General features: G+C 56.8%; 1 protein-coding gene across 2 annotated transcripts; it reads right to left on the minus strand.

The window, feature by feature from the left end:
- Positions 1-407: 407 nt before the first annotated feature.
- MAS1 (MAS1 proto-oncogene, G protein-coupled receptor) lies at positions 408-24,357 on the minus strand. 2 transcript variants are annotated; one of them, XR_016233574.1, is made up of 3 exons: positions 24,219-24,357; positions 16,206-19,425; positions 408-9,068 (listed from the first exon to the last, which is right to left on the minus strand). XR_016233574.1 is itself a non-coding variant. In XM_089332503.1 (2 exons), the coding sequence occupies exon 2, from the start codon at positions 19,387-19,389 to the stop codon at positions 18,412-18,414; it is 978 nt and encodes a 325-aa protein (XP_089188629.1). In that variant the 5' UTR covers positions 19,390-19,425; positions 24,219-24,357; the 3' UTR covers positions 13,493-18,411. The 2 variants fall into 2 exon arrangements, 1 of the variants encoding a protein (XP_089188629.1); XM_089332503.1 differs by lacking the exon at positions 408-9,068 and having other exon boundaries at positions 13,493-19,425.
- Between the last annotated feature and the right edge of the window lie 913 nt (positions 24,358-25,270).

Below are 25,270 nucleotides of genomic sequence, written 5' to 3' on the forward strand. Positions count from 1 at the left end.
TTAGGTTTTTTTTTTTTTTTTTTTCCCAGAGTGTCTTGGCTTTCCATGCCTGAAATACTCTCATGGACTTTTCAGCCGGATCCGCATGCCTTAAGGGCTGATTCTGAGGTCAGAGTGCTATTTAGGACATCTGCCATTCTATGGGTCTGCTGTGTATCCCCCTTCCCATGTTGGATCATTCTCTCCCTTTTTTATTCTATCAGCTAGTATTTGCAGACACTATTCTTGTTTATGTGATCCCTTTGGTTCTTAGTCCTATCATTATGATCAATTGTGAACAGAAATTGATCACTGGGACTAGTGAGATGGCATTGGTACATGCCACCTTGATGGGATTGAATTGGAATCCCCTGGTATGTTTCTAACTCTACTGTTTGAGGTAAGTCAGCTTGAGCATGTCCCAAATTGCACATCTCTTCCCTCTCTTATTCCCACTCTTATATTTAACAGTGATCACTTTTCAGTTAAGTTTCAGCACTTAAGAATAATTGTGTATTGATTACAGTGTTCAACCAAAAGTATTAAGTAGAACAAACAAACAAAATACTGAGAGGGATAACATATTAAGTTGCTCATCAACCGTCAGGGTGAGGGCTGATCAAGTCACCATTTCTCATAGTGTTCATTTCACTTTAACAGGTTTCCTTTTTGTGCTCAGTTAGTTGTCACCTATCAAGGAGAACAAGTTGTATTTGTCCCTTTGGAATTGGCTTATTTCACTCAGCATAATTGTCTCTTTTTTTAAAGATTCATTTCTTTATTTTAGAAAGTAGAGTGATGAGGGGGAGAGAGGAAGAGAGCATCTTCCGCCTGCTGGTTTATTCCCCAAACGGTCGCAACAACTGGAGCCGAACCAGAACGAAACCAGGAGCCTGAACCTGCATCCAGATCTCTCCCAGGAGTGTCAGGGGCCCACGCATGTGGGCCGTCCTCTGCTACTGCCCCACGCGCACTGGCGGGGAGCTGGATGGGAAGTGGAGCAGCCGGGACTCGAACCTGAGCTCCAACATGGGATGCTGGTGCCGCAGGTAGAGAATTAACCAAGTGAGCCACGGCGCCAGCCCCGGGAGCTTTCAAATGCAGGCACCAAGTGGGGCACACAGAAGGGGAGAAAGTGTGTGTTAATAGTCATTATTATCACTTTTTAATGTAAAAGCATTCTTCATTTATTCAGCTGCCTGCCACAGAAGAGGCTGTGGACACTTGCTGCCGAGGATAAAGGTGGGGGCGGGCCCAGCCTGGACCAGCCTGAAAAGGAAGGGGCTCCAAAACAGGAGTGGGCGGGGCGCTAAAGCACCCACGCTTGCCCTGCTAATTATCGCCTAACTCCCTCTCGCCCGGAATTTGGAGGCGTTCGTTGTTAAGCTTGTCCTGCCGTCTTGTCCTGCCCTGGAGCCCTCTGCTTTCGCAGGCGGCGGCGTCTCCTGCGTCTGCCCGAGGTGCTGAGAGCCCCCTTCCCACCGCCGGCCCAGCTGTCCTCGCTCTCCTGTGCTCTGGGACCCATGTGTCATCTGCTCCCCTCGAGGCGCAGGACCCCAGCCCCGTATTCAGGAGGAACAACCACCCGCTGAGAATGACCCCCCAAGAGTTTCTAGATCCCCCCCAGAAACAGCGCTGGGCCCCAGGCCAAGGTAGCCACCCCGGGCTCTCCTGCTTGCCCAGCTCAGTGTGCAGAGCCTTTGCGAAGCCTGAAATGAGAACATTGGCGCAGCCCCACTTCCCTTTCTCCTCGAAGTTGAACCACAACACAGCCAGTCGAAGCATCTGGGCTGGAGGAGGGAGGAGCCAGAACTCCGGGATGCCGCTTCCCTGGTGGCCAAACTCCGGCTGCTTGAGCCTCTGACGGATACTGAGCCAGGAGCACCTTAGTCTTTCCCCAGAGTCTTGTCAGCCACGTGGAGGCTGGGCTCTGCTTCTCGTCCTGAGCCGGTCCTAGGGCACCCGTCTATAAGAGGTGGGTAGCACGCACTCACAACGTTGTTATCTGTTAATTTTTAAAGATTGTTTGTTTAGGCCGGCGCCACGGCTCACTAGGCTAATCCTCTGCCTGTGGCGCCGGCACCCCGGGTTCTAGTCCCAGTTGGGGCACTGGATTCTGTCCCGATTGCCCCTCTTCCGGGCCAGCTCTCTGCTGTGGCCTGGGAGTGCAGTGGAGGATGGTCCAAGTCCTTGGGCCCTGCACCCCATGGGAGACCAGAAGAAGCACCTGGCTCCTGGCTTCGGATCAGCACAGTGCGCGGGCTGTAGCAGCCATTTGGGGGGTGAACCAACAGAAGGAAGACCTCTCTCTCTCTCTCTCTCTCTCTCTCTCTCTCACTGTCTAACTCCATCCACTGGTTCATTTCCCAGATGGCTGCAATAGCCAGGAGCTGGAACTTCGTGCTGATCTCCCGCATGGCTGCAGGGGCCCAAGCACTTGGGCCATCCTCCACTGCTTTCCCAGGCACGTTAGCCAGGAGCTGCATCAGGAGCACGGCAGCCGGGACTCAAACTGGCTCTTGGATATGGGATGCTGGCATCGCAAGCAGCAACTTGACCGGCGGTGCCCCAACGCTGGGCGCCTGGCTGCGGTGTCAGATACGCGTGTGAAGCCCTAGGCACAGTGCAGCAGCCTGGTGGCTAAGATGCCTGTGTCATGCATTGGGGCCTCTGGGTAACAGGTTTGGAGGGTCCACTCCACGCTAACCTTAAAGCCCCCCAAGACTGTAAATAGTAAGGATTCTTGTCCCCTTCGAGTCTTGGTAAGTCACGGCCTCGGACAAGTTCAGACAGCCTGCCATTACATAACACTTTACGCCTTGTCGTCAACTTGTTCCCATACAGATCATGCAAAACAGGTGCCACAGAGCTTCCCTGGGAGGTGTGCAGATGGATGGCCAGCGGAATCCGAACTGGACAGAAAATGTCTGAATTTTCGTGGACCGATCGCCCAGATGGCATGAATTTGCTGCTCTGTTGTCTAGTTGTCTATAGAGTTTTCTATCGGGTGGCCCCTCTCTCTTCTAGAGAAGACCCCAGGGCAAGGAAAAGGAGGGAACGTGGTGGGCAATGCACAGACATCCTGGACCTGGTGTGGACGCCATCGCTGGAACCATCTCTCACTGGGGAGAGGGAGAGAGGGGGAGGGGGGAGAGGGGGAGAGGGCGGCACCAGGGCCAGCGCTGGGCTGCAAGGATGAAGCTGCTGCCTGTGGCACCAGCGTCCCCGTCAGAGCACCAGTTCCGGTCCAGCCAGGCCACTTCTTTTTTCCCCTAAAACTCACTTTACTTACTTGGAAGTGAGAGTTACCGAGAGGGAGAGAGTGAGAGAGCAAGAGGTCGTCCATCAGCTGGTTCACTCCCCTGATGGCCACAGTGGCCAGGGCTGGGCCAGGAGAAAGCCAGGAGCCAGGAGCTTCTTCTGGGTCTCTCACATGGGTGCAGGGGCCCAAGCAGTTGGGCCATCCTCTGCTGCTTTTCCCAGGCCATTAGTAGGGAGCTGGATTGGTAGTAGAGCAGCCAGGACTTGAACCGGTGCCCATATGGGATTTGCAGTCCCAGGCAGCAGCCTCACCCGCTATACCACAGCTTCAGCCCCTGATTTATTTATTGAAAGTCAGAGCCACAGAGAGAGAGAGGTCTTCCATCCTCTGCTAATCCCCAGATGGCTGCAATGGGTGGAGCTGTGCCAATCCGCAGCCAGGAGCCTCCTCCCAGTCTCCCATGCAGGTGCAGGGGCCAAGCACTCAGGCCATCTTCTACTGCCTTCCCAGGCCCCAGCAGAGAGCTGGATCAGAAGTGGAGCAGCTGGGACCCGAACCACCGCCTACACAGGATGGCGACACTGCAGGCAGTGACTACCTGCTATGCCACAGCGCCGCCCCCCCCATCCACTTTTGATCCAGCTCCCGCTGATGCCCCTGGGAAAGCAGCAGAGTGGCTTAAGTGCTTGGGCTCCTGCCACCCATGTAGGAGACCTGACAACTTTGGCCTGGATCAACCCCAGCTGTTGCAGGCATTTGGGGAATAAACCAGCAGATGAAAGATATCTCTCTCTCTCTCTCTCTCTCTCTGTCACTCTGCCTTTCAAGTAAAGAAAATAAATCTTTAAAAATAAAAAAAGAAGCAATACATGAGAAACAGGGAAGTGGGGAAAGGAACGTGTGTGGAGGGCTGGGAAGCCACGGCCATGGATCAGAGTGGATACCGTCTCTGGTCTGTGGAATATGGGGCCCCGCTCCCGCGAGGCAGGGAAAGGGACAGGTGCTCCCTCTCCCAGTCCCATGGAAGCCAGGATTGCAGTGGTAAACACAACATTGCCACCCACGCTGACGCCCATGGACAGAAAGCAACCAGGATGTCGTCCTGGTGGCCACAGCCCAGGCTCCAGGGGCAGCACGTGCTGTGTCAGCAATGGCAAGTTGGCAAGGCCCTCGCCTCCCCTACCCGTCCCTTTCCTGGGAGAACTCAGGCCAGGTTTAATGGGCAGCCTGGGGTCATCACTTGTGATCAGAGCGATGGCCTGGGTGCTGCTGCCCTACTCCCCCCCGGGGCGAGGCCGGTGTGTGCCGGGCCCAGGGTGCACTGATGTCTCTGCAACCCTCCATGTGGATCCACCTCCACAGGCACTGCCCAGGCGTCTCAGGTCACCCAACCGTGTGACCAGGAAGGAAAATGACTGACAGCCAGTGTCTCCGTCTGTTTGGGCCATTTTTTTTTATTAGACAGGCAGAGTTAGACAATGAGAGAGAGACAGAGAGAAGGTCTTCCTTCCATTGGTTCACCCCCTAAATGGCTGCCACGGCCGGAACTACACCCATCTGAAGCCAGGAGCCAGGTGCTGCCTCCTGGTCTCCCATGCGGGTGCAGGAGCCCAAACACTTGGGCCATCCTCCACTGCCTTCCTGGGCCACAGCAGAGAGCTGGACTGGAAGAGGAGCAACCGGGACCAGAACCCGGCGCCCATATAGGATGCCAGCGCTGCAGGCAGAGGATTAACCAAGTGAGCCACAGCGCCGGCCCCTGTTATGGCCATTTTAACAGAACACCATCGACAGGAAGAATTTGTTTCTCCCGGTCCCGGAAGCTGGCGAATCAAGACCCAGGAGCCGAGAGCCGCCCCGGGGGGCGGGAGGCACCACTTTTCTGAGGACACTTGCCCCAGTCCTGAGGCTCCCCTCTCCAACCTCGCCGGTTCCCCAAGGGCCCCCTCCTGATGCCATCTCGCTGCGGGGCACAAGCTTCCAGACCCGGCAGTCTGCAGGGCCCACCGGGGAGTGGGGAGGTGGGAGGGCGGCTGCAGTGGGGGTGGGGGTGAGGGTGGGGGTGGAGTGGCTGAGCAGCCCTCCTTCCTCTGGGGCAGTCCCCGGCCCGCCAGACCCACGGACAAGCACTGCAGCTTTTTCTACCTCGCACATCTGAACCAAGAGGGCTCCAGGCTGGAGTCAGCTGGGAAAAACCCTAGTCCTCAGTCTGCAGAGGCGAAAGGCAGGATTGCCGGGTGCTAAACACGCCCTTGTCTTGGCCTTGCTGGCTTCGTGGCCCCGTCACTGAGCCCGGACTCTCTGTCCTCGCCCCTTGGAAGGAGAGAGAGAGAGACAAAGTAGGCTCCCCCAACCCCTGCTCCTCCAACCGCTTTCAGGCAGAGTGGAGGAGCCTGGGAGACTTTCACCATCTCCGTTACACGCCCCTTCACTCTCAGTGCCTTAGGAGAGCTTTGAGCCTGCGAATCATTGCAAAGGCAAGAAACCAGTGTGAGTGCAACACTTGCAATTGGGCTTCCGAAACCCTGATCGCACAATCGGGGTGCAGCTCCCCAGGACAGCAGGGCAGAGCTTGTAGCTGCTGACAGTACTAGGGATGCTCCGGGTTTGAGTTCATTCAGTCTGCACGCTATCTTCTTTTTTTGTTGTTGTTGTTTTTTTTGTTTTGTTTTGTTTTGTTTTGTTTTGACAGGCAGAGTGGACAGTGAGAGAGAGAGACAGAGAGAAAGGTCTTCCTTTGCCGTTGGTTCACCCTCCAATGGCCGCCACGGCCGGCGCGCTGCGGCTGCCGCACCGCGCTGATCCGACGGCAGGAGCCAGGAGCCAGGTGCTTTTCCTGGTCTCCCACGGGGTGCAGGGCCCAAGCACCTGGGCCATCCTCCACTGCACTCCTGGGCCACAGCAGAGAGCTGGCCTGGAAGAGGGGCAACCGGGACAGAATCCGGCGCCCCGACTGGGACTAGAACCCGGTGTGCCGGCGCCGCTAGGCGGAGGATTAGCCTAGTGAGCCGCGGCGCCGGCCAAGTCTGCACGCTATCTTCTAAAAACCCAACACAAATTCCTCTGCGTGAACATTGCTTCCCCGAGCCCTGAAAAATTCCGGTCACGTCCTCTGAACCCAGAGAACACGGTGTGGTGCGAGTGGACGCAGTGTCCCCGTGTTGTTCTGCAGCCAACTTATCTACCACGGAAAACCTCTCTCCCATTTTCTATGTCACCTGTGATGTACCGAAAACAGAATTTGTCAACCTCGTGCCAAGCTCATTCGTCAGGTTAGAGGCGGGACGCCTGCTGGTCCTATTGCAAAGTGAGATCCGCTGGGACATAATGCGCGTGTGCCACCGCTGAGGCCAGGATTGTCCAGTGCGTGTGCTGCGGACGCCTTGAGGAAAATTCTGGAAAAGCAGTTCCGGAAACATGCCGGGTTAGAGGCAGCGAAGTCGCACAGCCAAGTCTGGCTGCTGCCTGGCTCTGTGCAGCTTGGAAGCCGGCTCTGCTTCACACGTTTAAATGGCTAAAGGAAAGAACATTTTATGACATGCGAAAATTATATGCAATTCAGTGAGTAAGGCCTGGCCGGCGCACAGCCGTCTGCCTTCATCCGGGTACCGCGTGTGGCTGGGTCTCGCAGCAGCCGCCGAGCTGGGTGACGGTGACGCAGGCCGTGTGGCCCGCAGCACTGAGAAGGGCCTCGTGTTTGCCGGGTGCCTACACGCCGCTTGCTGGAGGGGTGCAGGGAGCTGTCTCCCTTCCTTCTACCACCAGCCTTGCTTGGTGCTGATCGCTGGGCCCGGGGCTGACATGCACCCCGGGAACACGCCTCCTTGCACGCATGATCATTACGTCATCACGGTGAGATGAATGTGACATAAAGGCTATGGTCTTAACCATTCTAAGTGTACGGTGCAGTAGGGTGAACCCCAGGCACGTCGCTGTGCAAACATCCGTGGAACTTGCCGTCTCCCCAGACAGAAACTCTGTACCCAGGGAACACCTGGTCCCCCTCCCGGTCCCCACCCCCTGCCAGCCACTCGTCTACTTCTGGTCGACTCCACGCACCTCATGCTCCTGGAGCCAGACAGTACTTGTCCTTTTGCACCTGGTTTATTTGAATTTGCTTGATATCCTCCAGGAATAATTGAAAAGTTATGTTTTAGTTATTTGAGACAGAGAGGGACAGCGAGAGCTCCCATCCTCTGATCCATCCCACAAACGCCCACAAACACTGGGGCCAAACCAGGAGCCAGGAGCTCAACCCAGCCTCCTCCATGGGTGGCGGGGATCCAGTGAGCGGAGCCACTATGGCCGCCCCCTGGAGTCTGCATTGTCAGGAAGCTGGAGCCGGGAGCTGGGGTTGGCAGCAAAGGCGGGGGCTCTGCCGCGGGACGCGGGCGTCCTAACTGCCAGGCCGAAAACCCGCTCGGCAGAACTCGCTTCTGGCTGACACTCCACAGTTTCCACCCGCGTTGTTTGGCACAGCTCCTTTGGTTTTTTTTTTTAATATTTATTTCCTATTTTTGAAAGGCAGAGACAAAGAGAAACCTCCCATCTGCTGCTTCCTTCACTCCCCAGATGTCATAACAGCCAGGACCAGGCCAGGCTAAGCCAGGAGGCCTTCAGTCCGGCTCTCCCAAGCGAATGGCAGGGCCCCAGCCCTTCCAGGGTTTCCATTAGCAAGAAGCTGGAACCTGAAATGGAGCAGGGACCCGAACCCAGGCACTCAGGTTTAGGACGCAGGCGTAACAGGTGCACCACACGCCCACCCCTGTGGGGGCCACTTTTGTCACATGGCAGCAGACGCTGTGGGCCACCCTGAAGCCACCCTGAGGTCACCGCAGGCGACCACTACTGCCCAAAGCTCTCTGTGTGCTCTGCCTTAAGGTGCCCGGCCTGAAAGGGCTGGAAGCTAACGCCAAGGGGGTGACCCCTCCCGGGGAGGAGTGGGAGGCAAGGGCGCTGCTGGGGTGGGCGCCGCTGGGGGCGCCCGAGCTCCTCTGCTCCCCGCTGTGGGCTTCCTGCCTTGCGGGTGCCGGCACTCTGCCCCCTCCCATTCTCCCCGAGACGCCCAGAGAAAGGACTCGCACCAAAGCCTGGTCTCGGGACCTGCAACGGAGTCTCCAGTCACACAGGTATGGAGGGGAGCCGAGGCTGCTGCGTGGACGGTCAGGCGGCCACTCCTGCCTCCCGCTGTTCCCCCAGGACGGGCTCTGCCGTTCCAGCCTAGGGCTGGCGAGAGGCACCGTGGAGGGATGTTAGTGCAACTCGCCTTCCCTCCAGGAATCCAGCGGGGGAGGGGACAGGTGGGTGACCTCAGACTGCTCTGCACAACCACCCGCTCCCAGCAGCGTCCGCTGATGCGCCAGGATGGCCAGGATCAGTAAATTCAGGAGTTACGGGACGTGGAGGCTGGGGGAGCTGGCAATCCAACGAGTGTTGCCTACCTGGGTGATTAGCAGAGTCCGAAACCTAGCCCACCGCCTTTGGGGGCAATGCATCCACGAACATTGCTGGAGATGACCTGCCAGCCCGAAACTAAGGCCTCACGTAGAGCGGGCGTTCCTGGGAGCGGCATCCTACAAGCCTCGGCACCTTCAGCTCAGAACGCCTCATCCGTGCCTCGCGCTTGTCTCCTGCATTTGGAATCGTTCGCTTTGCGCCGGGTGATTTCGCTAATTCACTTTGAATCCGCTTTGACAACCGCCCTGTGTGTTGTTGTCCACATGTGCACATTTAAAACAGGGAGAGCGAGAGGGCTCCTTATCCGTGCGTGAGCGGCTTCGGCAAATGGGATCTTAGTAAAGTGAGGTCCAAAGTCTCGTCATAAATCCTGAAAAAAAAGTGAAACTGAGATGGTGGAAAAAGTTCTTGTTCTTTGGCCTTAACCAAAGCTGGTTGTAATTTTAACCCCATGAGAACTCGAGACTTGGTTTTTGGCTTCTTGGATGAGCCTCCTTCTCGGGCATTTCTTCTCCGAACAGTCACCGTTGTCCTGGGAAATCCCAGGGACCTGGTAGGGTGACTGAGCCTGCCCCCAGCCATGTTCAAGTGCGGGAAGGAATTGCGAATTTTCTATTCCAGGTCATCGCCTTCTTACTAGAAAAGCATTCTAAGCACGGGCACATAGGAGGTGCGCAAAGTGACAGAGTGCATTTGAAAGGTGAGAAAGTGAACACGCACACACGAGCGCAGGTGAGGAGAAGTGGGGTGGAGAGCAGACGTGGGGAGAAGGCACCTGCTCAGCAGAGAGAAAGGGTCTGCCCAGGAAGGGGCAGTTTGATTGACAAGTAGGTGGGTGGTGGCTTGCGGGTACCTCCGGCTCCAAGCTGCCCAGCTCCTGCCTTATCCCAGAGCACTGTGGGTGCTCCATCTTGCTGGACTGCCCAGCCCACCCCAGGGACGCTGTCAGGGCTGCCGTGGTCAACATGAATGTAGCTGCGCAGGGATCCCAGCAAGTGACGGGCGCAACTCGCCCCGCAGCTTTGAGCGATGGAAATACCTTGTCGATGTTGCTTTTTCTTTTTTTTTCAGTAGCACAAAATGAGCTTTTATTTAGATTGGCTTGCGATGACACACAAGGGGGAGACCCTGTATCAGGAGACGTCTCAGAGGTGGGGCAAAGAGCTGCAAACCAGACAGCAAAGACAGCAAGGAAACCCGCAGGGGCGAGGGTGGTGGGCGCGGCCCCGGGGGTGGCTGGGAGACTCAGCTCAGCAGCGCAGCCTGGAGGCCGCAGGTGGAAGAACGCTGACGGGCCACCCTGCCTTGGGCCTTTGGTAGCTGCAGTGTCTTATTGCTTGCTGACAAACGTTGGGTGCGATTTTTCTGGGTGTGTAAAGCAAAAAGGCCCCAACTTGCTAATAATTAAAGTTATCAGAGATATATTGAAAGCCATGACGTGCTTGGCACTGCTTGACTTCCGAGCCAACTGTCTCAGAGTCCGAATGAACAGCAACGTGAAGGCCAACGCGGGGCCCATCTGTGGCCAGCAACGTGAAGGCCAACGCGGGGCCCATCTGTGGCAGCAGGAAGTGGAGCTGCAGGAACATTGTCTTCAATGGATCACCCAATGCGTTTTGTGTGGAAAATCCTAACGGCTCACTAATATTTATATAAGTCAACTTTGAAAGGTAAGAAAAGAAACATATATGGTTTTGGTGATGTCTGTCCTAATGTTTGACATGGAAACAAAATTTGACCTTGGGGCCAGCACTGTGGCATGCTGGGCTAGGCCTCCACCTGCAGTGCCAGCATCCCACATGGGCACTGGTTTGTGTCCCGGCTGCTCCTCTTCCAACCCAGCTGGCCTGGGAAAGCAGTGGAAGATGGTCCAAGTGCTTGGGCCCCTGTACCCACGTGGGAGACCCAGAAGAAGCTCCTGGCTCCTGGCTTCAGATCAACCCAGCTCTGGCCACCACCCTTTTTCTCTGCCCCACCCCCTCCATGTGTGTGTCACTCTGCTTCTCAAAGAAATAAATAATTTTTAAAAAAAATTAACCTTGGGCCGGCGCCGTGGCTCAATAGGCTAATCCTCCACCTTGCGGCGCCGGCACACCGGGTTCTAGTCCCGGTTGGGGTGCCGGATTCTGTCCCGGTTGCCCCTCTTCCAGGCCAGCTCTCTGCTGTGGCCAGGGAGTGCAGTGGAGGATGGCCCAGGTGCTTGGGCCCTGCACCCCATGGGAGACCAGGAAAAGCACCTGGATCCTGGCTCCTGCCATCGGATCAGCGCGGTGCGCCGGCTGCAGCGGCGGCCATTGGAGGGTGAACCAACGGCAAAGGAAGACCTTTCTCTCTCTGTCTCTCTCTTCACTGTCCACTCTGCCTGTCAAAAATAAAAAAAAAAATAAAAAAAAATTAACCTTGATGTATGAAAGTTATATTACTGATCCATTACTTAACTTTCTCATCTGGAGTAGAAATGAGGGCCTGTAAGAAATCCATATATTCTGGGTCCAGCGCTGTGGTGTAGTGGGTAAAGCTACCACCTGCAGTGCCGGCATCCCATATGGGTGCCAGTTTGAGTCCTGGCTGTTCCACTTCCAATTCAGCTCCAGCTGTGGCCTGGGAAAGCAGTAGAAGATGGCCCGAGTGCTTGGGCCCCTGCACCCACGTGGGAGACCCGGAAGAAGCTCCTGGCTCCTGGCTTCCGGCTCAGCTCCAGCCTTTATGGCCAGCTGGGGAGTGAACCAGCAGATGGAAGACCTCTCTCTCTCTCTCTCTCTCTCCTTTCTCTCTCCCTCTCTCTGCCTCTCCTTTTCTCTCTGTGTGACTCTGACTTTCAAGTAAATAAATAAATCTTTTTAAAAAAAGAAATCCATATATTCTAAGTCTTTGGAAGGAATTCACTGGGCTGATGGAATGGTTTGTCAGTTTAATAGTTCAGTCAGGGCCAGTGTGTGTGTGCAGGTACTGAACCATATTACAAGTATATTTGCCAACTATTGTGTCATTCAGTAATGTATACTGTATACTGAAACTACTTTTGGCTCTAGGCTGAGTCTCAACTAAACAGATTCATTTTATTTATTTATTTTACTTTAAATTCAGAGTGACAGAGAGAGAGAGAGAGAGAGAGAGAGGAGAGAGGTCTGTCATCTGATTTGCTCCCCAAATGGCCACAATGACTGGGGCAGGGCCAGGCTGATGCCAGGAGCCCAGAACTCCCTCTGGGCTCCCACATGGCTGCAGGGGTCCAAGCACTGGGGCCGTCTTCCTCTGCTTTCCCAGGTGCATTAGCAGGGAGATGGGCCAGAAGCAGAGCAGCCGGACTCACACTTGTGTTCCGATGGTAGAAGCCGGTGCTTAGCCCTCTGTACCACAAAGCTGGCCTGGGAACCAATTTTCAAAGTGATGTGTATTTGTTAATTAGTGCTTCGATATCATGGAAATGTCTTCCCCATACAACCGTGTAATGTTAGAGAGTCAGACGCTGGCTACAAAGAGGAAATACAACATGAGCACTAGGCCTGGTGGTTCAGCCGCTGCTGGTTAGGGCCCCCACGTTCACATCGGAGGGCCTGTGTGCGACTCCTGGCCCCAGCTCCTGACTCCAGCCTCCTGCTAACACAGATCCTGGGAGGCAGTGGCTCCCTGACACCCACATGCGAGACCTGGACTGGTCTCTGGTTCCAGGCTTCAGCCTGGAATCCCTGGCCCCTGTCTCTTTCTCTCCCTCTCCCCGTCTCAAATTAATACGTGGAGCCAAAGGACCAAGAACCTCATCGCTCCCACTTCCTCCTTTCTTCACCCCCACTGCCCACTCCCCACCCAGCCTCAGCAGCCTGGACACCCGCGTATCCTGTCCTCTATGAGAACAAACACGGAAAAATCACATAGGATTTGCTGTGTTACCCGCCGCACCTACGGTTCACGTACAGTTTTAGAAGGGGTCGAGTAAAAAGGCGAAGTTTAACCCAAAGGAATTATTTTTCTGGTAAAATTGCAGGGGCCCCAAGTCATGTCCCATAGGCTCCTGAAACAACCCCCCGGAGGCAGCTGACTGCGGCAGCCCCACCTCCGCTGGGCACGGGGGTGGGACGCACTGTGGCTCAGCGCATACGGTGTGGCCTGCAGAGGAACCACAACCCGGGTCAGCGCAGCCTCGTCTAGGCCAGTGATGCTGTCCACCACCCCTCGCCCTCCTGCCTCCGGGAAGTCCGTGCTCGCTCGGCCTGGACTGACGCTGATGGTACAGGATTGGCTGGGGTGGGGGAAGGGCGGCTGGGGAAGTGGGCTGCACTGGGCAGGCCGTGAGGCAGCTGGAGTGGGCTAGCCAGGAGAACAGGAAGTCCCCCTGAGTACAGAGGAGAGACACTGCCGTGTGGAGCGACACAGCAGGAGAAAGGGTAGGAGAGAGGGGCAGGCAGTGGCCACCCAGGGACTCAGTCATCGGCGGGCTCTCCCGAGCCAAAGGGGACTTGCTGGATTAGAAAGGCAAACGCGGTCTGTGCACAGGGGATGGCATAGCTTGGGTGACGGGGGCCCAGGGTGTCCTTCGCTGAAAAAGGGCAGTGGTGGGGGAATGAACAGGTCGCACTGGAAGCACTTGCAGGCAGTAGGGCAAAAGTGTCACTTGGGGATTGGAGCCCAGCAAGTAGTTCTGCCCCAGACATGTAGACTTGAGGCTGGCGCCGAGCTGCAGGCAGCTATGCACACCCCGGGGAGGGTTCTCGGAGAGCAGAGGCCGGCCACTGGGTCACGGAAGAGACGGCCCTTTTCTCTCTCTCTCTCTCTTTTTTTTTTTTTTTTTTTTTGACAGGCAGAGTGGACAGTGAGAGAGAGAGAGAGACAGAGAGAAAGGTCTTCCTTTGCCGTTGGTTCACCCTCCAATGGCCGCTGCGGCCAGCGCACCACACTGATCCAATGTCAGGAGCCAGGTGCTTCTCCTGGTCTCCCATGGGGTGCAGGGCCCAAGCACTTGGGCCATCCTCCACTGCACTCCCTGGCCACAGCAGAGAGCTGGCCTGGAAGAGGGGCAACCGGGACAGAATCCGGCACCCCGACCGGGACTAGAACCCAGTGTGCCGGCGCCGCAAGGCGGAGGATTAGCCTAGTGAGCCGCGGCACTGGCCACCCTTTGTGGGTGGAGGAGAAGGGATTCCAAACTGTACCCGAGGATATCCCGGGATCTAACACAAGAGCTAGAGGAGAAGCAGCAAACTAGAATCTAAGGAAAGAGCTACTTTGCGAGAAGAATATGGACAACTGTGTCTAATGCCACAAAAGACATAGATAGAAAAAGATTAGATTAAAAAATCTATTCCTATTTATTTGAAAGGTGGAGAGACAGACAGCTCCTATCCTCTGATTGATTCCCTTAATGTCCACAACAGCTGGGGGCTGGGAACTGGGGACTCCATCCAGGTCTCCCACCTGTCCATCACAGCTACCTCTCTGCACTTGCGGGAAGCTGGGGTCAGGCATTGAACCCCAATATCTGGAGGTGGGACACAGGTGTCGTGACAGCTGGCCAAAGGTCCACCCTCCACTCATCAGCTTTGACAGAGTGGAAGGCACTGGTATTTCTAATCAGGCCAGTTTCAGCAGGACGATCCCGCGGCAAATCAGCGGACAGGATGGTGAGCGTTGAACTGCGATGGAGCAAGGCCGGCCCGCGCAGTGGGGCCTTTCTAGGACGTTGTCTGGGTGGGAGGGAGAGAGGTGGGGCCGGAGGCGAGCAGGACCACAGGAGCAGGGAACGGCTTTTGGTCTTGATTGTTTGCTTTAGTGAGATGGTTTCCACGTGGAGCAGACACAGCCCGGAGAGCAGAGCACACGGCGAGCAAGCGCTCTGCTGGGTGCTGAGGCCACAGCACGGAGCAGAGCTGAGCCCCTGTCCCCAGGGAGCTTGTGCCCCAGCGGAAGAGATGAAGGATGAGCGTGTGGACACTCCACCACTGGGTGCGTATCCAGGGAAACCAGTCCAGCAGAGAGACAGCGCCTGGGAAAGCGACAGAGAATGGCCCAAGTGGTTAGGTCCCTGCCACCCACATGGGAGACCCAGAGGGAGTTCCTGGCTTCTGGCTGTCTCCTAACCAGCCCTGGCCATTATGACCACTTGGGGGACGAACCAGTGCATGGGAGATCTCTCTCTCTCTCTCTCCCCTCTCTCTCTCCTCTCTCTTTCTTTCTCTGTCACTCTGACTTTCAAATAAATAAGCATTTTTAAAAAGAAATAAAACAAAACAAAAAGACGTCGGTTGGTTGTGCAGGAGCCAGGCCCATTCTGGGAGGCTGGTGGGTGGAGGGGGACATCTGATGGGGGGAGGGGGCTGTGGCCTGGGGTCCCTATGGATGGTGGGCGTCTGCGAGGGGCGTTGCCTCAGGATGGTGGTGTAAAATGCAAGCTCTGAGGAGGTGGCCGTGGGGACCTGTGGGATGAGCACCAGACAGAGTCTGAGGAGAGAGCTGTCCAAGGTGGATGAAGATGGCCCCGAGGGCCGGGCCCTCCCAGCTCCGTGCATGGTGGGAGCCACTGTCTGGCCAGCGCCCGGCCTGCACTGGAGCCAGCTGGCCCCGGAGGGCAGGACACAACAGGGGGCGAAGGAGCAGAGGACCGTGGTTAGAGGGCGACCAGACCAGGACCGCCAGAGGACAGAGACCAGGAGGAGGCTCATTGACGGAGCGAGCCCAACAGACGGGGCGGGAGGTCTGCGTGCCGCAGCGGTTGGGTCAGTGGGAGTGGGAAAACGAGGGGCGTGAAGGTCAGGAGGCCACAGTTGGGCAGCGGGACCGTGGGGCTGGAGCTTCCAGAAGAGATGGGCATGGAGTCGCCCCAAGACCCAGGGCTCCATCAAGGAGGCAGGGACTGGAGCACTCGAGTTGACTGCAAGAGGGCGGGGATGAGAGACGACGGCGGCCCCCGAGCGGCCCAGGGTGAGGGCGAGTGTGGCGTGGAGTCCGTGGAGCCCAGGTTCCAGGAACCGGAAAGGGTGTGGGGCCAGGAGACCAGAGACCACAGCAGGGGTGGGGGGTGTTGGTCACTCAGGACAACCGCGTGTCCTGGGGCCATTTCTCCAGCCAACCAGCAGAGGGCACAGCCACTGGACTTGCCCTGTCCCTTCCTACCCTCAAGCCCCACCTCCCTGGAATCCTCCGCCCTCCCTCCTTAGGTCTTTTTTGTTTTTAAATATTTATTTATTTGAAAGGCAGAGTGAGAGAAAAGGTTGGGGTAGGAGAGACAGATAGACACAGGGAGATCTTCCATTTGCTGGTTCACTCCCCAAATGGCCACAATGGCCAGGGCTGGGACTCGCTGAAGCCAGGGGCCCAAAGCTCCATCCAGGACTCACATCTCATAGCCACTCAAGCACTTGGGCCATCTTCTGCTGCCTTCCCAGGTGCACTAGCGAGGAGCGGGATTGGAAGTGGAGCAGCCGGGACTTGAACCAGCACTCATGTGGGAAACCACAGGTGGTGGCTTAACCCACTGCGCCACAATGCCGGCCCCTAGTGTTTGAAATCCTACCTGCCTTCAGGCACCCGAGAGCACGTCCACGAACAAGTCTGCGTGCGGCAGAGGCGGTGGCTTCCTGTGCGTCTCTGTCTCCCCTGACCGGGTTGGGGGTCCTTCTGGTCTCTGCTTGCCTTGTCCACGGCAGCACGTCTTGCAGACAAGGTCGTGTGGGTATCAGGAACGCTACAGGCCCTGCCAGCCCTCACCTCGCCAGCCCCAGAGGACTCTCAGGAAAGCACCGGTGATCCGCCACGACGTGGGCAAACTGTCCAAATGCCCAGAGGGTGTCCACTCCCTACTCTTCTCTCCACCTTTGCAAATGCACTTGACTCTTCTTGTCGTTTTAACTTGATTGTTCACTCGGGAACGAGCGTAGGGAAGAGACTGGGGATTCGGTTGTACAGCACGGCCAGACTCTGGGCCCTGCCTCCTCGCAAGGAGTTGTTACTCTCTCAAGGCCGGCATGACTTTTATGTCCGTCCTCAATTTCCCCACCTTAACTGCAGGAAGGTGCTAAATGTGGCTTCGCCCACTGCTTCCCCTGGGCACAAGCTCCTTGTAGCTGTTAGTCTTTGCCTGCTCGAGTCCCTGTTCTCCTCGGGATGGGAGCAAGTGGGTCCCCTCCCGCCAACCCGAGCGCAGCGCGCACGGGGCGGGGCGCGGGGCGGGGGGAGTCGTTCTGATCTCCGGGCAGAGTTCTGTTCTTTCCCGATGGGGGTGCTCCGTTTTCAACCAAAAACAGAATCGCTGTAAATGTCACCGCCCCACACCCCATCTGGGCTCCGAACGCAAGCTGCCTTGTTTTCAAATCATATGTCGTCACCCGCCAAGGAGCGGAGCGAGGCTGGCAGCGGGGCCGGCTCAGCGGGAGGCTTGCGCACTTCCCCCATCTCCCCATCTCCCTTGGTTACAGTCACTTCCCTGAGAAAGGAAGAAGAGGCAGGAGCGGCTGCCACGGGGAGCCTTCTCGCCGCTGCTCTGGTCCTCTCGGAGAACACGGTGAAGCACGAGTGGGCTCACGCGTGGCCTTGAACATTTCACGCTCTGCAGAATCCCACGAGGCACGGCCATTCTGTGGGTCCCCTAGAGAGGGCAGAAGGGCATGGACTGGGCAGTGCAGACCACAGGGCAAGACCGGTTCACAGCTGAAACCCGGACAGGGCAGGTGAGGAGGAGGCAGAGCCCAGCCAGGCAAGCGCTGGGGAGCGAAGAATCGGGGTAACATCCTGCTCGCGAGCCCCTCCCGCTCAGCCCCTTCCAGGAGTGACAGAGAGGAATGTCTCAGGAAAAGGAGGCGTGGAGGCGCGCACCTGCCCCAACCTAACCCACTTCACGGACGGTGGGGGTCTCCACGCGCCCATCACCTGCACGCCTCTGTGAGTTAAGTTCCATGCGTGGAATGAGTATGCAGAGGCTCTCCCAACACGCACTTCCGCACCGCAGAGGGAGGGGAAGGCGCACGCAGCTCCGGCAGCGGGGCCGAGTTTGTCTTGACAGCCTGAGATGCTGAGGTGCCACGTCACGGGGCGCGCTCGTGCTGCCAGCGAGAGGAGGGCGCCCCTCGATTTATATTCAACATTGGAAAGCGCAGAACAATGTTTGCACATGACAGAGCTGTGTGTGCGTGTGCGTGTGCATGTGCTTTACAAACCAGGAAGCTGTGTTTTGTCTTCATTTAAAGCAGCCAGGAGGGGCTGGAGCTGATTGAGCGCGGACACTGTGCCAGCCTCCTCTTCCCCGTCCTCACAGCCTCATGACAGTCCTAGGGGGCACCAATGAGCCCTGGCACCTCTCGCCTGAGGTCACACAGACAGCAAGGAACGGGGTCTCCCCGACTCAGACCCTTGTCCCTCCCAGCTCCTTGTTCTGCATCCTCAAGGTCCAGCAAACCCGTCCGCAACGTGTTCCTGTGCCCAGCCGTCCCCCTGCCGGCCGGAGCGGTTTCTGTGGTTCGTGGTAAGACGTCGCCAGAAGAGCTGAGAACACAAAGCGCCCGGCCAAGTCCGGACCCGACAGAGGTTCGACACGTGTGTAGGCATTTCCAGAAGGGGCAACCCGGGAGCGCTCCCATCGGTAGTCAGCGTCTCACGGGTACAGTATAGAACAATCTCATGGTTAATTACCAAGTCATGCATTTGGTACCGCATTTAGGAGGCCCTCGGATCATGCTCCAAGGAGATCGACAGATTATCCGTGGCCCACAGCTCTCCCCGCAGGCCTACACCACGGTTTCCACGGACACGGCATTGCCCCGGTCCTCCTGGCGCCTGGGTTGCATCTCGTCTTTGAAGGCCCTGGTCAGAACAACTTTTAAGGACTCCTTGAACCGCTTCTTCTTGCTGCTGCCCACGAAGAAGTAGATGAACGGGTTGGCACTGCTGTTGATTGTGGAGAACAGGAGAGAAACGTTGTGCAGCGTCCCGAACGTGGACCAGTACTCGTAGTAGAGCAGGTACAGGAGTCTCATGGGCATGGCGAAAATGAGGAAGATGATGATGGTGACCATGATGACGATGTACAGCTTCGAGGAGTGGGACGCCCACGTGTTCTTCCGGATCTTCACCACCAGGACGGTGCTGGACACCAGCATGAGTGGAGTGAACACCAGGAAGCTCAGGACGGCTATGAAGATGATGACCGCCCGGCAGTGGCTGCGGGAGTGGCTCTCTTCCGCCGTGTCTATGCACATGACGTACTCCATGGTGGTCACCAAGCAAGACAGCGCCCACAGCAGGGCACAGACAAACGCCGACTGGTGCTTGGGCCGGTGGCATCGGTACCAGATGGGGTAGAGGACCGACAGGCACCTCTCCACGCTGATGGCCGTCAGCAGGTAGAGGCCTGTGTTGTAGCCAAAGAGGAAAGTGACCGACAGCGTGACGATGGTGTAGTGGTGCCCCGAGGAGAGCTCGTAGTCCAGGGCGTAGTCTATGGACAGAATGAAGATACAGAAGAGTAGGGAGATGTCGGCGATGGACAGGTGGGTGATGTACACGGTGAAGGGGTTCTTCCGCATCCGGAAGCAGAGGAACCAGAGCAGGATCCCGTTCTCCACAAACCCCAGCGGGGAGACGCTCATGATGACCCAGTGCACGGCCGGGATGTGCGGGCGGGGGGGCTCGCCGGAGCCGTTCCCGCGGGCGGAGGCGTTCAGGGACCCCTCGGCCACCGAGGGGGTCGGGTTTGTCTCCTCCATGAGGAAGCCTGGGCAGGGGGCTCTTCAGGCACCTTTCTGTAGATAAGACAGACAGACAATGAAGTCAGGAAAATGGATGGATTGGAACGAAAAGCTGAGATTCAGCTATGGTTCGCAACCTTTTAAAACCTTTTAAAAAATATGCTGAATGGACTCTACGGGGTGAACCTTTGGTGAATGGTTGACGCCGTGCCCACACGCAGGTCAGAGCGCCCGGGGTTGGTGTCCCAGCTCCTGCGAAGTGTACACTGTGGCAAGCAGCAGGGGGTGGCTCAAGGTCTCAGGCCCCTGTCACCGGTGTGGGAGACCCAGGTGGCGTGTGGGGCCTCTGGCTTCAGCCCGGCCCGGCCCTGACTATTTGCAGGCATTTGGGATGTGAACCCGTGGGTAGAAGAACTCTCTCTCTCTCTCTCTCTATTATCTCCCTGTCCGTCTCTATGCCTTTCAGATAAACAAATAAAAAAATTAAAAATAGACTATACACGGCTCTCTAACAATGGTAAAATTAGCTATCTCACCAAGAGAGAAGGAACTGAACCACATCTGCCTCCCAGGATCCTTTGTTCCGTGTTGCAACCCACTGCGCTCAGTGCTGAGGTGGACGCGGTGGGCGAGAGGGGCGGAACCCTGACATCTTGAAAATCACCCCCTCCCCCTTCTCTGCCTCTGCTTTCCTGCCAGAGGGACTGGGCTGTTTGCATTAAAACCCCGTGACAAAGGACGCATCTGGGCAACGTGGCTCTTGTCATTTTTCCATGCACAAAGTGACCTATGCAGTGGTGAGCAGGCGGGAGTGCCAAGGGGAACTGTGGTTAACAGCACGCCAAGGTTTTACACGGCGGCCACCACGAAGTGGCACTTGTTTTACTCGGTCTCAGCACCCACCACAAAGCCATGCACCTGCTCAGACCAGGCGTGCCTGGATGCGCTCACCAGCCCTTGGCATGGAGGATGGTGAGCCTCCCGGGAGGTGTGGCCCTGCCCGAGCCCCACAGGCCGGCCCGGGGGGAAGCACCTGGCAGACACTCAGCAGGACCGAGTCCCAAGACAAGGAAAACGGTAAATGTTTGAGGCTGTAACACGAAGAGCCCGAAAGTTCCCTTCACACCAGCTAATTGCAGAATGAAGCCCTGCACAGCCCTCGCCTCTGCTGCGACGAAATGAAGGCAGCGACTTCAGAGGCTCGTGGAAACAGGGGCTGAGGAAATCCAGGCTTGCACTTTGCTTCTCTTTTTTGCACAAAAATAAACTTATCTTTTTTAACATTTATTTTATTCATTTGAAAGAAAGAGTTACAGAGGAAGACAGAGGTCTTCCATCTGCTGGTTCACTCCCCAGATGGCCACAACGGCCAGAGCTGGGCCAGTCCAAAGCCAGGAGCCAGGAGCTTCTTCCGGGTCTCCCACGTGGGTGCAGGGGCCCAAGGACTTGGACCGTCTTCTACTGCTTTCCCAGCCCATAGCAGGGAGCTGGATCGGAAGTGGAGCAGCCGGGACTAGAACCAGCGCCCACATGGGATGCCGGTGCTTCAGGCCAGGGCTTTAATCTGCTGTGCTACAGCGCCAGCCCCAAATAGACTTATCTTTTGATTCCATTCCCCACAAACGTTTTGAAGTCTGCTGATACATGCTAGCCACCCCTACACCCCCCTGAGGAAGGCAGGGGCTCCCCTCCCCCACTGATTCCAACTCTAACCCTCAGCTTTCTTTGGTTTGTTAGTATTCCGTGTGTGTGTATGAGTGTGTGTCTGTATGTGTGTGAGTCTGTGTGTGTCTGTGTGTGTCTGTGCCTGTGTGTGTGTGTGTCTGTGTCTGTGTGTCTGTGTCTGTGTCTGTGTGTGTGCATGTGTGTGAGTGTGTGTGTGAGTGTGTGTCTGTGTGTTTGTGTGTGTCTGTATGTGTGTCTGTGTGTGTGACTGTGTGTGTGTGTCTGTGTGTGTATGTGTGTCTGTGTGTGTATGTGTGTGTGTCTGTGTGTGAATGTGTGTGTAAGTGTGTGTTTGTGTGTATGAGTGTGTGTATGTGTGTGAGTCTGTGTGTGTCTGTGTCTGTGTGTTTGTGTGTGAGGGTCTGTGTGTGTGTGTGTGTCTGTATGTGTGTGAGTGTGTGTCTGTATGTGTGTGTGTCTGTGTGTGAGTGTGTGTGTCTGTGTCTGTGTGTTTGTGTGTGAGGGTCTGTGTGTAAGTGTGTGTGTGAGTGTGTGTGTGTGAGGGTCTGTGTGTGTGTCTGTGTGTGTGTCTGTGTGTGTGTGTCTGTGTGTGTGTGTGTTTGCTTCCTAAACTTCATCCTTGCAGACCAGGTTCTCTACTTCTGCATCAAATAATTGACCTGCAGGAAGTTGTATAAAACATTTACCTGTCTATGTACTTGAGAGACAGGAGAACACACATCCACTGGTTCGCTTCCCAAATGCCCATAATGGCCTGGGCTGAGCCAAGGCAAAGGTGGGAGCGGGGAACTGAACCCAGGTCTCCCACATGGGTGGCAGGGACCCTGCCCTTGGGCCGTCACCACTGCCTCCCAGGGTCGGGAGTGGGGCCAGGCCTCGAGTCCAGGTGCCGAGACACGGGATGAAGCCATCTTAGCCACTAGGCCAAATGCTCCCCAAAACCATTCTTTGTGGGTAGATGAATCTTCCTTTTCCTCATCAGCTCACCTGAGGCAGAGTGGCACCAGTGCTCTCACGACCACTCCCGGCTGCGCAGAGCTGCCCTGGAGGCCGGGCCTGGTTAGGAGGTCATTGCCCAGGCAGCCCTGGTCCCCCAGACTGGCACTCACTCAGCGCCAGCACCGTCCGGAGCCCAGCGGACAGCACTGAGGATAACGGACACGGTGCCTGCCTGCTGGAGTTCAGTGCTGGGGGCAGGCGTCCAGTTGAAGGAGTGACCGCACACAACAACTGAGGCGACTGGGATCATGGAAAGCGCCCTGGAGGACCCAGTGGGAATGGAGGAGAGGGCTCGCTGAGGAGGTCACGCTTGGCCAGGAGAGGAGGGAAGCGGACCAGGGGCCTTGCAGAGCTGCCCGGCGCAGGCCCCTCTGTGGGAGTGCGCAGCCTCGTGGCCAGCGGGGAGACACTTCCGCCTTTAACTCTCACACTCTCCTGAAGCAGATTGGCCCGTGAGGGGCCGGCGCCGTGGGGTAGTGGGCTAAGCCTCTACCTGCAGTGCCAGCATCCCATATAGTCGCTGGTTCGAGTCCCGGCTGCTCCACTTCCGATCCAGCTCCCTGCTGTGCCCTACGAAAGCAGTAGAAGATGGCCCAAGTCCTTGGGCCCCTGCACCTGCGTGGGAGACCTGGAGGAAGCTCCTGGCTTCAAATCTGCCCAGCTCTGGCCACTGCAGCCATTTGGGGAGTGAACCAGTGGATAGAAGACCTTTCTGCCTCTCCCTCTCTCTGTCTTTAACTCTATCACCCAAATAAATAAATATTTAAAAAATAAATATTTTAGAAAATAAATAAAAATTTTAAAACTGGCAGCAGAACGGCCAGAACAGAGCAGTGTGGGGAAGGCATAGACTCAGGCAGGTGTGGGAAGGGAGCCGGGCCGTGTCCCCCAGGGTCTGGCTGTTGATGGGACTTTTGAAAAAATTATAATTTATTTACTAGGCACAGAGAGAGATCCGTTGTTTGCTCACTCCCCAGATGCCTACAAGGAGTTAGGAGAGTACTCCACGTCTCCCACAGGATGGCAGGAACCAAGTCACCTGGGCCGTCTCTGCTGTCTCCCAGGAGCCTTCGCAGGGAGCCGGCACCAGGAGCTGGAGCCGGGCCTCGAACCCAAGCACGCTGATGTGGGACGTGAGCGTCTCGGCCCACCCCGGTCGGGGGGAGGTTCTTTTACTTGGAGAGGGATGGGAATCACAGGAGGGTCTAGGGGAAGGAGTGACGTGAGGGCCGCCACAGGGACTCAGCAGCTTCATCGTGGCCTTGAAGTTCAAGTTAGCCTCCAGGAGCCACAGCAGAGAGGCAGGCCAGGCGGGAGGCGTTACACTAGTTCAGGCGGAGAGACGACTACAGCCAGGACCAGGTGTGGGGAGAGCAGGAGGGCCTGGTGCACCTGGACCAGCTGTGGGCTCGCAGGAGGGCCTGGTGCAGCCCGGATGCAACGTGCTGTGCTGATGGATGAGCGATGTGTTGGGAAGAGGAGCGAGCGGGGTTTACAGGAGGGGGGGCCGGTGCAGGTGGAGCAGGCGAGCAGGGAGTAGGTGGGCTGAAGAAACCCTGAGGCAGGTGGCAGAGGAGGCCAGCAGAGTGTGCGGAGTTTGAGGATTGAAGGACAGGGATCTGGGTGCGGGAGTTGCGTGCAAGCTGGCGGAATTTTAAATCACGCGGCTGGGTGAGCCTGCCTAGGAAGTACGAGTCGCTAACAAGGAAGAGAGATCTGAGAACCGAGCCCTGGGGGCTTCAAAGTTCAGAGGCAGGGGAGGTGAGAAAGAAGAGGCAGAGGGACACAGAACGACCCGCCCGGGGTCGCAGTGACGCAGGCAGGGGGCCGACACTGGCAGGCAGCAGCGCAAGCGGGCCAGCCCCTGCCGACCTGCGCCACAGCCCCAGCCCCCGTGACCGACGGCCCAGGTGCTGCTCAAAGTGCACGAGCCCCTCCCCTTCCACGTAGTGGAAACCACAAGTTCCGCAGCTTAAACCAGCGCCAGCTGGACACGTCCCACACGACTGTAGGCTGAGTTCCCCCCAACAACCTCTAGCCTTTGCAGGACTGGAAGGATCAGCAGGGTCACTCTGGCCACTGGGTCCCCAGCCCGGTGCCGGGACTGCAGGCGCTCTGTCCAGACATTCGTTACAGCGGTATTTGCAGCGATGCGTGTTTACCTGGCACTGGTTCATCCTAACAGTCTCGGTGGCCCGGCTGCGGCCAGCAGCCCAGAGCAGAACCCTCGGTTGGGAGCAGACGCAGAAGGTGCCGCGGAGGTGATGGCACGGTTCCGGGTCAGTGTCACTGGCAGCGTTGCCGAAGCACCTTCCCGGGGCTCTTCCTTCTCCTTGCAGAAGTTCCTGGGGGGGAAGACACAGCTTGGAGGCCAGGGGGCCGTGGCGGGCGTTGGAGCCCTGCCTTAGTCTGGTCTTTGCTGCAAGTCACACGACATCACCGGCTGGGTCGGTTCTAAAGAGAAGTAGTCTCCTGTGGGTCAAAGTTCAGGTTCAAGGTTGAGGGGCATCTCTGGGGATGAGCTGTTTGCTGAGTGAGAGAGGCAGGGAGCGGGCCAGGGACTCGGCCAAACTGGCTTTGCTCTGGACCCAGTCTTGGGATAGCCCATTCATCTTTTAGCCTCACGACCCCGTTAATCCATTTGTGAAGAGCAAGCCTGAATCGCCCTTGAAGTCCTCCTGTCTCCTGAGGGGATCAAGTGAGTTTCAGAGGGGACACAGGGTGCGCAGACCACAGCCCAACTCCCGGGCAGCTTCAGCTTGCCAGGCTGACAAGGGAGATGTTACTGCCCCTACTTTCTTGGGAGAAAGCTAAGGATTAACTCTGGCCACGCTCTGTGCGCCTGCACTGCACGGCCTTAAAGTTCTGCCCAGTGCTGTGGCTCAGCAGGTTAAATCGTTGCCTGCATCCCATACCGGTTCAAATCCCAGCTGCTCTGCTTCCAAGCCAGCTCCTTGCTAATGCACCTGGGAAAACAGCAGAGGATGGCCCAAGATTAAAAAATAATAATAATAATAAAAATCCGCATAGTACATTTGCTCTTCTGTGTCTGGGGAGCGGCTTCCTGGGGGGCAGCCAAGCAGGGAAGCCCACAAGGATCCTAACCACGGAGAGAAAACCAAGGCCTCAATTTATTATTTTTTTTAATTTTTTGACAGGCAGAGTGGACAGTGAGAGAGAGAGACAGAGAGAAAGGTCTTCCTTTGCCGTTGGT

The sequence above is a fragment of the Oryctolagus cuniculus genome, chromosome 5 (assembly GCF_051225735.1).
Source record: "Oryctolagus cuniculus isolate XC-2025 breed Fujian yellow rabbit chromosome 5, ASM5122573v1, whole genome shotgun sequence".
Classification (NCBI taxonomy): Eukaryota; Metazoa; Chordata; class Mammalia; order Lagomorpha; family Leporidae; genus Oryctolagus; species Oryctolagus cuniculus.